At 40.8% G+C, this 14633-nt stretch overlaps 1 protein-coding gene across 5 annotated transcripts in view; it reads left to right on the forward strand.

Moving 5' to 3' along the window:
* Nucleotides 1-14633, forward strand: part of KCNC2 (potassium voltage-gated channel subfamily C member 2) — a 345842-nt gene that overhangs the window by 303058 nt on the left and 28151 nt on the right. For all 5 annotated transcript variants that reach the window (XM_069764582.1, XM_069764584.1, XM_069764583.1 and 2 more), the window contains exon 3: nucleotides 4847-5774. In XM_069764582.1, the coding sequence (XP_069620683.1) occupies nucleotides 4847-5774 (928 nt within the window). The remainder of the gene's footprint in view (nucleotides 1-4846; nucleotides 5775-14633) is intronic.

Genomic DNA, 14633 nt, shown 5'->3' on the forward strand with positions numbered 1-14633 from the left:
TAAAGCATATCTATATCTGCACCTCACAATAGAGCAATACATTTAAAAAGGACAAAAAGTGGACAATTTTTGTGTTCCCGATGTTCCCGAGTATTCTTTTATTTTTATTTATTGAATTATTTAAATTTGCCAGTTTGTACAAATTTTTATGATCTTCACCAAGGGGGCATTACTCACTGGATTTTCTGGGGACCAGAGTTTAGGTTACTTTGTATAACTACCCTGTGAGTAATATCTAATGAGAGTAAAAACCGTCCACGTTTGACAAAGTGACAGGTCTTCTTTAAGCCCTTTTACTTCATTACAAAATCTATAACAGACCCCTGACCTACAATGTGTCAATCTTAACACTAGCACTGAAGGAATCTAGCCCCGATTCATCAATACCAAAGTTGTTCATGCAAGTCTTGATGAGGGTACGAGGTGGAGTCAAAGACGCCTGATTAATTTATAGGCGTGCGCCTCACCACAATTCATCATGAAGAGTGGACATCACAATGCCAATTTTGATGGAGCTGGTCAGAACTAGGGTGAAACTACAAAAGTAGCAAAACTTTTGCAGAACTTGATGTTTCTGGTGTAAACACTTTGATTAATTGGGACTTTACACACCAGCACCTTGAAGTGACCGGTAGCTTTGCACCTTTTATATTTATGCCCCTGTTTTGTCACATTATAAGCTCATCTCTGTCTGATATTGCCATCCAAGCACATCTGTGTTGAAAAAAGAGTCAGAGGTTCCGTGAAGATTTCTTACCTGAATGCCATATAGTCAACGTATTTAATTTACATTGTTAAATCTGCCCCAGCGTGTCTTGCTTCTCCAATATGATACATTTCAGTAGTAACTGGGTATTTACCTGATCCAGTTGTTTAGGTATTCTGGATTTAATTACAGTGATTAACTCAGAGAGGAAGGATTCTTTTACAGCTAATAATTAACTAAGCCCATGTCGAAGCAGACCAGAGAATACAAAAACAGACACATGTATTATTCTGACAATGTTTTATAGGCTTGTCAAACACTTAATTATAATTTTAACTAACCTACAATAACTGTTTATTTCCAATCCACTTCCATTTATCTAAATAATTTTAGCTAGCATGAGAATTTAGGTTGTTCTAAATATAATCACACTAGATGGTGGCCTGATTCTAACGCATCGGGTATTCTAGAATATCTATGTATGTATGTATATAGCAGCCACATAGTATATAGCACAGGCCATGTAGTATATAGCAGACAAATAGTACGTGGCCTGTGCTATATAGTATGTGGCTGCTATATACATACATACATATTGTAGAATACCTGATGCGTTAATACAGGCCACGCAGTATATAACTGTGGCCACGCAGTATATAACAGAGCCCATGCAGTATATAACACAGCCCACGTACTATATAACACAGCTCACGCAGTATATAGCAGCCACGCAGTATATAACACAGGCGATGTAGTATATAACACAGGCCAAACAGTATATAACACTGGCCACGTAATATATAGCACAGCCCACGCAGTATATAACACTGGTCACGTAGTATATAGCAGTCACGCAGTATATAACACAGCCCACGTAGTATATAGCAGTGTGGGCACCATATCCCTGTAAAAAAAATATTTAAAATAAAAAATAGTTATATACTCACCCGCCGGGATCCAGCTAAGCTGTGCCGAGACGTGTGTGGCTGCTGCCATCTTCCATTCCCAGGATGCATTGAAAAATTACCCAGATGACTTAGCGGTCTCGCAAGACCGCTAAGTCTTCTGGGTAATTTCGCAATGCATCTCTGGGAACGGAAGCTGGCGGAGGCCGCGCGTGCCTCGGCGGACTACGGAAGGTGAGAATAGCAGGGTTTTTTTTAATTATTTTTAACATTACATCTTTTAACTATTGATGCTGCACAGGCAGCATCAATAATAAAAAGTTGGGGACACACAGGGTTAATAGCAGCGTTAACGGAGTGCGTTACCCGCGGCATAACGCGGTTCATTAACGCTGGCATTAACCCTGTGTGAGCACTGACTGGGGGGAGTATGGAGCGGGCGCTGGGCACTGACTGGACGGAAGTAGGGAGGGACTAATAGGACTGTCCCCGTCGCTGATTGGTCGCGGCAGTCAGGACAGGCAGCTGGCGAGACCAATCAGCGACTTGGGATTTCCGTTACAGACAGACAGACGGAAGTGACTCTTAGACAATTATATAGTAGATTTACAAAACAACATTGTCATTTAGGGCTCATGCTCATGTGAAAAGTGTGTGCATGGAGCCTGTAGGTCAGCACACAGAGTCCCTAAACACTCCATGTGCTGCCATATGGTGTCTCCATACAGCAGTTACTAAGGTTGGAATTACACAGGCAACTCTTTATGTAGTCAAACATAGGACTGGATATCAAAGATAAGAGAAGTGATTGCTAAATGTCTTTTCCTTCACTTTTGATCCATTCTTGGCTTTGACTCAGAAAGCTGCATCAAACACTGCTCCAAAAAAGCATGTTGGAAGTCACACCGAATTGTCATTTTGGTATTACTTAAATATACAGACAAAACTACATTTAGTCATCAGATTATGAGCGTATAATTAAAAATGACAATCAATATGGTTGCACATTTTGTTTAACTTTTCATAATAAACTGTCACAGCAAAACCGAAAACTGGCAAACTTTGGCTTCTGCTTTAACTTCTGATTTATAAACAATAAACAATTTAGAAATTTTGCTTAAGAATCCTCTTGGATGCTCAAGAAAGTAGGGTATGTCAACTCGTTGGGACTCTTTATAGCCTTTACTAGGGTTGAGCGACCTTTACTTTTATAGGATCGGGTCGGGTTTCACGAAACCCGACTTTTTCAAAAGTCGGGTCGAGTGAAATCGGCCGATCCTATAAAAAAGTCGGGGTCGGCCGAAACTCGAAACCCAATGCAGTGCATTGGGTTTCCAATGGTTCCCAGGGTCTGAAGGAGCGGAAACTCTCCTTCAGGCCCTGCGATCCATATTTAAGTGTAAAATAAAGAATTAAAATAAAAAATATCGTAATACTTACCCTCTGACGCGCCCTGGTACTAACCGGAACCTTCCTTCCTTCGAATCAGCGCTTCCAGGACCTGGCGGTGACGTCGCGGTGACGTCGCGGCTTGTGATTGGTCGTGCAGCCGCCCATGTGACCGCTCGCGCGACCAATCACAAGCCGCGACGTCACCGCGACGTCACCGAAGGTCCTGGAAGGGCTGATTCTTAGGAAGGAAGGCTGCCCGAAAGAAGCAGGGCCCGTCCGAGGGTGAGTATATACCTAATAGGAATATACTCACCCTCGGACGCGCCCTGCTTCTTTCCGGCAGCCTTCCTTCCTTCGAATCAGCCCTTCCAGGACCTTCGGTGACGTCGCGGTGACGTCGCGGCTTGTGATTGGTCGCGCGAGCGGTCACATGGGCGGCCGCGCGACCAATCACAAGCCGCGACGTCACCGCGACGTCACCGCCAGGTCCTGGAAGCGCTGATTCGAAGGAAGGAAGGTTCCGGTTAGTACCAGGGCGCGTCAGAGGGTAAGTATTGCAATATTTTTTATTTTAATTCTTTATTTTACATTAAATATGGATTCCGATACCGATTTCCGATATTGCAAACATATCGGGAATCGGGATCGGAATTCCGATACCACATTCAGAAGATCGCCGACTTCATGGCCGACCCCACACAGGGGTCGGGTCGGGTTTCATGAAACCCGTTTCGCTCAACCCTAGCCTTTACCATTAGCAAAGCATTAAAATAGATAATTAATTAATCACTATTAACAAGGGAAGGCATCATATTACATTTCAGCAAGTATCCCTGTCAGTGCAGAGTTGACAGTTTTTACAGCATGAGGATACTACTGCATCGCCATGCTGTACAAGCGATCAGCCAGCAAAAATTATAGTCCCATAGTGGGACAAAGTTAAAAAAAGTAAAAAAAAAAAAAAAAAAAAAAGAGTAAATTATTTTAAATAATTGTAAAAATATTAAAAAAAATAAAAAATAATCATGAAAAAATCTACCAGTAAATATATTGTATCTATAAATAAATATTTATATGAAAAAAATATAAAAAATAAAAGTACACAAATTTGACATCGCCGCATCTGCAACGACCCGACCTATAACAATGTCCTACTATTTAACCCTTTTAGTGAACACCATAAAAAAAGCTAAATAGAAAAACAGGCAAAAAATAATGCTTTATCATCATACTGCCAAACAAAAAGTGGAATTAAATGCGCTCAAAAAGACAGATATAAATAAATATGGCATTGCTGAAAACATCGTCTTGCACTTCTAAAAACAAGCCACCATACAGCTCCATCATTGGAAAAATAAAAATAAATAAAAAAAGTTATAGCTCTCTGAATACAGCGATGCCAAAATAATTATTTTTTCTATAAAATAGTTTTTATTGTGTCAAACAGCCACAAATCATGCACCTGTGGGGACTTGAACATTATGTACGAGCATGCCCAAGATACTTGGATAACGCTCGAGCATGCTCAGATAAGATGTTCTGCGAGCACGTACGCTCATCACTACAAACAGCCCAATAAGTGACACATCCAGCTGCTACTTCATGCTGCACTCATTTTGCAAAAAACTGCTGTCAGACTGCCTTTAAAGACTTCAACATTTTATGTCTGGAATATAAGCATTTTTTCTGGAATATAAGCATTTTTTTATTGTCCTGAAGTTTCTACACCATATACTTAATCTGCTGATTATAATAGAGCACGTTTAAAATTGTATTTTCTTAACAAACCCTCAACTTCTAAAGTATGCACTAATTTTATCTTATTTATTTTGTTTCCTTACAGTTCATCGCCTTTGCTTCCTTGTTCTTCATCTTGGTGTCTATAACAACGTTTTGTCTGGAGACCCATGAAGCATTTAATTCCATCATCAATAAAACTGAAACTGTGAATAATGGCACAGAAATGGTGTCATTAATTGAAATTGAGACTGACCCTGCATTGACATACGTTGAAGGAGTATGTGTGGTATGGTTTACATTTGAGTTTTTAGTACGTGTCACTTTCTGCCCTGACAAACTTGAATTCGTCAGAAATCTGCTAAACATTATAGATTTTGTGGCTATATTGCCATTTTACCTGGAGGTTGGACTAAGTGGGCTATCCTCCAAAGCTGCTAAGGATGTATTAGGATTCCTCAGGGTTGTGAGATTTGTCCGCATCCTCCGAATTTTTAAACTAACTCGCCATTTTGTAGGACTAAGAGTGCTTGGGCACACTCTTCGAGCTAGCACTAATGAATTTTTGCTTCTCATAATATTTTTGGCTCTAGGAGTCTTAATATTTGCCACAATGATCTACTATGCTGAGAGAATAGGTGCCAGTCCAAATGATCCATCGGCAAGCAAGCATACACAGTTTAAAAATATTCCAATTGGTTTCTGGTGGGCCGTGGTCACTATGACTACATTGGGGTATGGTGACATGTATCCCCAGACTTGGTCGGGGATGTTGGTAGGAGCACTATGTGCTTTGGCTGGTGTACTTACAATTGCAATGCCTGTTCCAGTCATTGTTAACAATTTTGGAATGTACTACTCCCTTGCTATGGCAAAACAGAAACTTCCAAGAAAACGGAAGAAATATATTCCTCATGGACCTCAGGCTGGCTCTCCTACATTCTGCAAGATGGATCTTAACATAGGATGCAACAGCACACAGGTGGATACATGCCTTGGTAAAGACAACCGGTTGATGGAGCACAACATGTCAGGTATGGTAGAAGAATAGTTAAACAGATCAAGTGCAATTACCAATCTTGGGATGTAGTAAAATGTTTGTTGGGACTGTATTGTGTTATATTAAAGACATTGTTGTTTTTCTTAGGTAACAAGAAGATACCATAATGTGAATTTTGGGTATATGTATATAACCATATTGAATATCATAACATAGAAGAATCACATAAAAAACTAGATTTTTTTTTTTAGAATGACTTAAGTCAAGATTATTATATGTGATTAACAACTAATGTCAAAACTGAATCCAAAGAATATAAGAGAATACCATGCATGGTTTTAAGAGCCAGTTATTAGTATTTGTGGTATGCTTTTACAGATTTACGGCACATTACAGTTATTAAGATTTCAGTTAGTAAATTATTAAGAATACTCACAGTATGTTAACATTATGAAGTGTACATTTTAGAGTCTTGCTGAATTCTTATCTGAGCATACCGTGGGTCATGGTTACAACTATTTTCCTAACCATTTGGCCGGCAATGGTTTTTTTCAACATTTTGTACCTCTGATAACCAGACCAATGTTTCTACTTGACATGTAGAAATAAAATCTAAATGACCAAATAAAAGTTAAAATTAAACCTCAAAACATGTCGTATATATTTTTGGAAAGTAGACGCCTGGCACATTGCCAATACACCATTCAGTGTTTTATACATGCAGCTGCCTACATGCAATTTTGAATCAAAGTGAATGTATTTTTGTAAAAATAAATGCATACTAATTAATATTCATGGTTAAATGTGTAACCCAACACTTATTTTGAAGGAAAGACTGGCACTACTACTCATGAAGTACACGTGTTTGAGGAAAGGATAGAAGTCCAGGATCAATGCAGACAGAAACCTGAGCACCTATAAGGGTGAGAGAGAGAACTTCCTTATGTAATAAGTCAGTATTGTTTTAATTTGATCCAACAAGAAATGGTCCAACATTTTGACCAACAACGGTCTGTATCAAGGACATCTGTATATTGGGAGAGCCGGGTACAGAGACCTGCAATTAACCACATCTACCCTATAACCAGCTCTCCCAACATACAGATGTCCTTGATAAAGACCGATATTGGTTAAAACATTGAACCATTTCTTGCCGTATCAAATTAAAACAATACTCACTTACAGTATTACATCAATAAGTTCTCTCTCTCATGCTTTTCACTGCTGAGGTTTCTGTCTACAAAAAATTAGACACACCATACTTCCATAAAAGAGAAGTTTGACATGTGCAGAGTGCATACATGCTGCTAAGGCCTATCTCTATGTTATTTTCTATACAGTGACTTGCAAAAGTATTTACCCTCCTTGACATTTTTCATGCTTGCTACCTCACAACCTGGAATTTCAAAGGTTTTTTGCATCAGTTCATGTAAAGAACATGCCTACAACTGTGAAAAACAAACTGACTGAAAACGTCAGTGCGCATAACTTTATGCCCCTAAAGTCAGTACTTTGTAGAGTCTCCCTTTTCAAGTACAGCCACAAGTCTCTACGAGCTTTCCCCATCTTACCACTGGGATTTTTGCTCATTCCTCAAGACAAAAATGTTCCAGTTCCTTCAAGTTTCCTCTGGTGACCAGCAATCTTACAGTCTGACCACGGATTCTCAGTTGGATTAAAGTCTGGGCTTTGACTAAGCCATTCCAAGTCATTTACACATTTCCCCTTAAACTACTTGAGTGTTGCTTTAGCTAAATGCTTTGGGTCATTGTTTTGTTGGAAGATGAACCTCCGTCCCAGTCTCAAATTACTGTCAGACTAATAATAAATAATAATTTTTATTTATATAGCGGCAAAATATTCCGCAGCACTTTACAATTAAGCGGGGACATGTACAAACAATACATTCAGTACAAGTTAAGACAATTTAAACAGTGACATTAGGAGTGAGGTCCCTGCTCGCAAGCTTACAATCTACAAGGAAATGGGGGGACACAACAGGTGAAAAGTGCTTGTTATTTCAGGTCTGGCAATTATAATAAATAGGGATTTTCATACAAAGCTGCATGATCCGGTCATCAGCCCATGTGTTTAAGTGCAATAGTCAAGTATCAAGTGCAGTTATGTGCATGGAGGGTGTGGAGACAGGTGAATAGTAGGGTGCAGATTCAGAATAATATTTGGAAGGAGGGAATAGGGCAAAGTTAGTTTACTGAGTAGTTGATGTGGTAGGCTTGTTCGTCAGGGGTCGAAGCCACTGAGTGTGGCGACACGCATCGGGTCAGCCTACCCCCTGTCTCCACTCCCCAGGTGGTCCCGTGTGTGTCCAGCAGCCCTTGGCTTTACTTTATATGCCGTGATTGAGCTTTGGTCATCTAGCCCCAGAGGCTTTGGTAACCATGTGTATGCATCTTCAGCATGGGAGTCTCTGCAGCTTTGGCACATTGAGTCTCGTACTTACTCTGCTAATAGATATATTAGTCTTTGAACCTGATTGTGCCCTCAGCTGGGCTGGCTATCTACATCTCCATATGTATCTTTATTTATTTCTATGGCAATTGGGGTTCATGTCTAGATGACTCATTTTTTCATGTGTTTGCACCATGGATATTGCCTTCATTATAACATGGTGCATCTAGGCAATGTGGATATCCTTACAAGTCATTGTGACACATGCTGAATGTGCTAGCTATATGACTATATGTGTACTTACCATTTAGCTCTCTTTTAATCAATATCTTCAGTATTTCTTTGTATGATAAAATAAGGTGCTGTTCACATAGACATCACACTCTGTAATAGTAAGGATTTTCTTTTTATTTGTCATCTGTTGATACTGGGGAGTTGGCTCATACAGGGGGATGGCTCCATTTTGGGCCTAAGTGTACCATGTAAAGGTCACATGGATGACCAATGTTTTAAATGTTTTTAATGTGTGCTCTATGTGGTTTTCTGTGTCCGTCTATACACTTTTGAATAAAATTTGCTCTTTTTACTTGATCCGTGCCTCCGGTGATCCACGGTTTTTGGTCTATTTCTTTCTCTTTTTTTTAAATGGTTCATATCATATAGACCTGGTTGGATCCCTTGGTATCTGTGGTGCCCCTCTATTTCTTATCAAGGTTGTAGTTATAGATGACCAAATATTTCAATGTTTGGTTCGGATTACGATCGCCGAATTTGCAATATTTGCCGATTTATTTGACAAATCTTCTCCGAACATTACCGAATGCCATACAAGTAAATGGGAGGCAAAAACAAATGCATACACAACACCTTATAATGGCCCAAAAAGCTGCACATGAAATGAGGTACAGACACCAGGAAAGTGGCCTCAATTCACTCACAGTACAAATTGCAGCATGGCACTGCAGCAATCAGCCAGTCATGAGGTATCGGGGTCTGGGCCAGCATTTACAGCTTTCAATTGAACGTCGCAGCAAGACGAGATTGGTGAGGGATAGGTGTAGGCATCCTGTGCTAGGAGGCCTGATACCACATGCAACAGCACAACCTGATTTCATGCTCAGCCACCCTCAGGTGGCACAAGTATCATATAAATTTCGAAGACTTCTATTGCCAGAAAAATCTAAGGATAGTAACAAGAGTAGTTGACTTCAAGGAAGTGGAGGCCTAATGGTCTCAGAGGCCTATTGCGACAGGCAACACATATGAAGGAGACCCAATCAGGAATCTACACATTTACAAAAATTAGTGGCAGACACCAACAAAGTGGCATCAATTGCAATAGAGTAGAACTAGTATAGCGGGGACCAATACCTCTTCCACTACAACCAACCCAGCAGATGGATACTGTAGTGGGCAAGGTGGTGAAACCACTGTCCCTTATCCCTCAGAAAGTCTGGAGGGGAGTAACTAGGTGGCTTACCAAATCCCAACTCGGATAAGTGGCAGCAGGCGAAAACTGCGACCCAAAGAGGGACAAAGAGGTAGCACCAAGTGCTACTCCATGGCTGACCTACAGAAGGTGGCAGCTGACCCCCTACAGTGGGTAAGCTGGTACAGCCTGAAGGCGTTATTAAGAATGCAAGCAGGCACTGTAGGGACTCTGGAACCTAGAGTGCAGATGGAACCAGCTGAGGAACAGAAAAGCAATGGCAGGTGCGGGCTGGAAAGGGTGTTAGACAGATGGGCACTGGCAGGTGCGATCTGGACCTGCTGATGGACAGAAGAGCACAGACAGGTATGAGCAGACAGGCACAGACAGGTAAGAGCAGATGGATACAGGGTAGACAAGCAGATGGGCGACCTCGTGAATCTGACAACTAGCAAGCATTCAAGGCAAACTAACAACGTAGCTAAGGCACCTCCATATTGGAGGAGAAGCCTTAAATAGAAGGTGTTGCCCAACTATATGCTGGGAATACCCTAGGTAGATGTGGGTGGTCCCTTTAAGAGGGAGGGAGCTCACGTGCACCCTAAGCATAGTACCCGGTCCTACAACTCAACTTTGGTGGACACCGATACATAGGGACGAGATGAGGAGGTAGTGTGTGAGTGGCAGACACTGAATGTCCTGTCTGTTAGGTACGAGGAGATCAAACAAAGGGCCAAGTCTGTAATGTCAACAGATTAGAAAGTCTATAGTAAGAGGGAATGGTCCACTGTATCAAAAAGCAGATGCCAGGAGCAGGAGAAGGAGGAGGACAAACTTGTGTTGCTTTCATTTGGCAGTTAGTAGGTTGTTGGTGACTTTAGTTAGGGCAGTTTCAGTGGAATGGTGCAGTCTGAAGCTAGATTGAAAGTGGCCAAAGAGGGAGCAGGAGGTGAGGTGGGAGGACAGTTCAAAATGGACGTTTTGTTCCAATAGTTTGGAGGTATAGGGGAGAAAAGATATGAGGCGATAGCTAGACACAGAGGATGGGTCAAGGATGGGCTTTTTGAGGATGGGTGTGATTGAGGTATTTTTCAATCAGGAGTGAAGACACCAGTTGTTACTGACAGGTTGAAGAGGTGGGTTAGGCTTGTGATGAAGACTGTGGAAAAGTTTGGAATGAGGTGGGAAGTTATTGTGTCAAGTTCACAGGTGATGAGGCAAAGTCTTCGGCTCAGATGAGAGGAGAGGGAGCTGGTGGATGCAGGAGAAAATTGAAAGTACTGAATAGCTGTTTAGGGTTGTGTGACAGGTATGATATGAGGGATAAGAAGTCGGTTTGTTTTGCAGCATTTTTACAACTTCTGTTACTGGATGGATGCTCCACTCTCTTTGGCAGCCATACAGCGGTACACTTTGTAGATGAGGGCCAGAAAGAACATGTGATCCAGTAGATGGCAAGCACTGCATCAAGTGGCCTCTGCTCCTCTTCCTCCACCTTAACATCACACACAGTACAGTCCTCAGTGGTGGCACCCCAATTATCCTTGTTTTCCCCCACATCACAACTCTCCAACCACCCAACTGACAGATGGGAACCACAGATGGCTGAGTATGTAGATCTCTTCACACATTGTATGCCATGGGTATCGGAAGTGTATTGTAAAGATTCACAGAGTCAAGAGAAGGAAATCATCTGCACTGATGGCCAAATTTGTTTCCAGTTTGATCCATGCTAGACAAAGTTGGGTCCGAGCATAATCCAAACCCTCGTCAACAGACGTTAACTCCTTTGGGTGAAAATGATCCATTCATGATGAAACTCAGATACTTGAGGCGCCCGCAAACTTTACTGTGCTGTCAAGGCAGGAAGAGGAGGAGGGTGACTCTCAGGACGAGGAACGTTAGAACAGGGAGGATGATAATGAGCTAGTAGATCACACTTGTAAACTCAGAGACATGCGGCTGAGTAGATCAAGCAGAGGAAGAGGAAGAAAAGGAGATTATGTAGACAGAGTTATGCAACCACGACAACTAATGCATTCTGAGTCCCAACTCTGGCAGTGGACAGCAGTGTTCTTGGTTCTGCATTTGCCGATCTTGAGTCTTTTTTTCAGACTGGCAAAAATCTAAAAAATCACGTTATCTGTCAATTTTTTTTAAAATTGACATAATAGAGTAAAAAATGAAATAATTTCAATACTACATTCATGAACAGGCACATGCGTGATCAACATGCGTTAATCTGGGAATGTCACAGTGCTAAAATGCAGACTAATGGGCCTCACCAGCCATTGCCCTCCCCATCAATTGCATGTTCTGATTTTTCCTTCTCCCTCACTGTGGCAAGTGTTGTCACACAGGTCTCCGGTCGAAGATCCTTCACTTCTTTACCCCATACAGTTGGGGTGACTGAGAGCCTGTCAGCTGATATGGAATTGGACAAGCCTGCTGTTTTTGACTGATCTTATATACCAAGCATACCCCATCTTTCTCAATCCACCATAACATCTCCGCCTGCACCGCTCTCACAGTTCAGCAGCTTGTCATGTTCACCATACTCCACCCTGTGTCAGCACAGCAGCAAACCCTTGTTTGTGCAGTTGTTCTCAAGTAAAAGATTCTTTCCTCCTACACGTGGCAAAGCTAACAGATTGAACTTCTCCGTCTTCAACTTACAGCTTGAACTTGTGTTGAAGTTGTGGTTTTATTCCTAATTTCATGGGCAACAAAGGGTAAGTGGTGAGTTAACTAGGTAGATTGAACTGAGCCAGACAAAGTCCAGATCAGGGTTGTTACCGTCTTTAGTGTGTCTCAGAGTTTGAATGTTGTGAGAGGACATGATAATTGGCTAGAGAGAGAATCTGGGATGCAGTTAGGGAGGTGGCGCTGTTGAAGTCTCCCAGGATAAGGTTTGTCAATTCTGAGAACATGTAGTGTGGACGCAATGCATAAAAGTGGTCAAGGAAGTGGGTGGGTGAGCTTGGAGGCCCGTATATGGCGTTCAAGAAGAATGGCATTCAATCAGCCAGTATTTATTTATTTGTTTAAAAACAGGATTGCGGTTGTCAGCAAGGAGTGTAGGGTTATCATGGAGTTAGCAGTAATCATATGGCATGATATACACATATTCCATGTGTTGTAATTTGGACATGGATAAGCCATACGCTCACTATTACTTTTCTGAGAACTAATTATTGTGATCAGTCTGCAGACAGCTTCATATCACCACCACCAAATGACAACTTGGGATACGGTGGACTGTATCCAATTTTACAACAGAAAAAATTATAGATTTTTTTGTTATGTGTGTGAGGTTTGCAGACAGCTTCATATCACCACCAGAAAATGACAATGTAGGATACAGCAGGCTGTATCACATTGAGCAACAGAAAAAATTATAACTTTTGTTTTTTAATGTGCGTTAGTTCTGCAGACAGCTTCATATCACCGCTACAAAATGACAACATGGAATACGATGGGCTGTATGACATTTAGCAACAGAATTTTTTTTTAATGTGCATGAGCTATACACACTGTTTAAATAACCAGGTGAGATATGGCAATGTGAATCACGCTAGCAAGTGCCTCCAAAAAATATTTATCCATGCACAACAGCTCAAATCACCACAGCACTAAATGACAAAGTGGGATACAGCAGGCTGTTTCACATTTAGCTAGTGAAAAAAACAAGATTTAGAATGCTATATTCATGCATGGAGCACAATAAATACCATGCACATCACACTTGTATGTCATGTGCCATACTTGCTCTGTTAGCCGACCTCAGTAATGGCAAAAAAAATGCTGGAAGGTCAATTTCACAGTCACACTGGATAGTAGCTAGCTAAACTATCTGACTGATAAACAACCACCTAGCTAACTAGCTAAAATCTTGCTGCTAACACTGCCAGCGTCAGGAGCGATTACATTGTTAAAATGGCACTAAAACAAGATGTCCACTCTTTATATGGATAGGGACATGTGATTTCAGTAGCCAATGACACAAGCCATTGTGTCAGGACATTGTGGATGTTTCCTGCGCCCTGATTGACTAGCCACAATATGTACACATAAAGTTAGGAAAAAAAATTACCGTTTACAAGAACGCCGCGCCTCTGAGCTCTGCAAACCCCCTCCCCTGATCAAACACATGCCAAACGCTCATGATACACCACCGTTATGGTTGCAAAAATTGTATTGATTTTTTCCAATCATGAATCCGAATGTACCATATTTGTGCTGAATTTATGTTTGGTGATCGATTTCTGAACAAATTCGCTAATAACTAGTTGTAATGTAACAAAATAGGTAAAAAGCAAAGGGAAGTGAATACTTTTGCAAGCCACTGTATATTTATAAAATCTTTAGCACTGGGAAGTTTTTATTTTTAGTGTTTAAAGAATTTTTCAGAAGACTATTTTTTAATGTTAACTTAGTTCTCAAGTGCCTTTGAGGGGCAAATATATTAGAAGCCTCATAGAAAGCACTACATTTTAAAAATATACCCCTAATAGCATTGAAAATAGTATTTTGCAAGTTTGTTAACCTTTCAGGTACAAAGTGGAAAGAAAACTAATTAGAGAAATAATACCCCACAATGTGTTATTTAATTTCTACTGAGTATGGCAATAACCTATATTTGGATGTAGTCAACCCTTTCGGTGCATGTCATGGCTTAGAAAAGATGTAATGCCATTTGGCTTTTGGAGTGAAAATTTTGCTTGATTGGTTCTCAAACAATGAATTACATTTGAGTAAATTCCCCAAAACTAAGCCCATTTTAGAAACTGAATTAATGAATTAGGGGTGTAGTGAACATGTGTACCCCACAGTAGTTATACACATTTCCTATGAAAATGCAACATTTTGTTTATCACGATATAGTGCAGATTTAACTATGGTAATTTTTTATTTTTACAAGTGGTAATGAGATAGAATGTGCCTCATAATACCCTACCTGTAGTTATATGCTATTGTTTGTATATATGACGAGGCTCAGACTCAGAAATGCTATTTGGAGTTCAAAATGTACTGGAATGGTCTTCTCTTGCCAAA

Source organism: Ranitomeya imitator, chromosome 4, assembly GCF_032444005.1.
Source record: "Ranitomeya imitator isolate aRanImi1 chromosome 4, aRanImi1.pri, whole genome shotgun sequence".
NCBI lineage: Eukaryota > Metazoa > Chordata > Amphibia > Anura > Dendrobatidae > Ranitomeya > Ranitomeya imitator.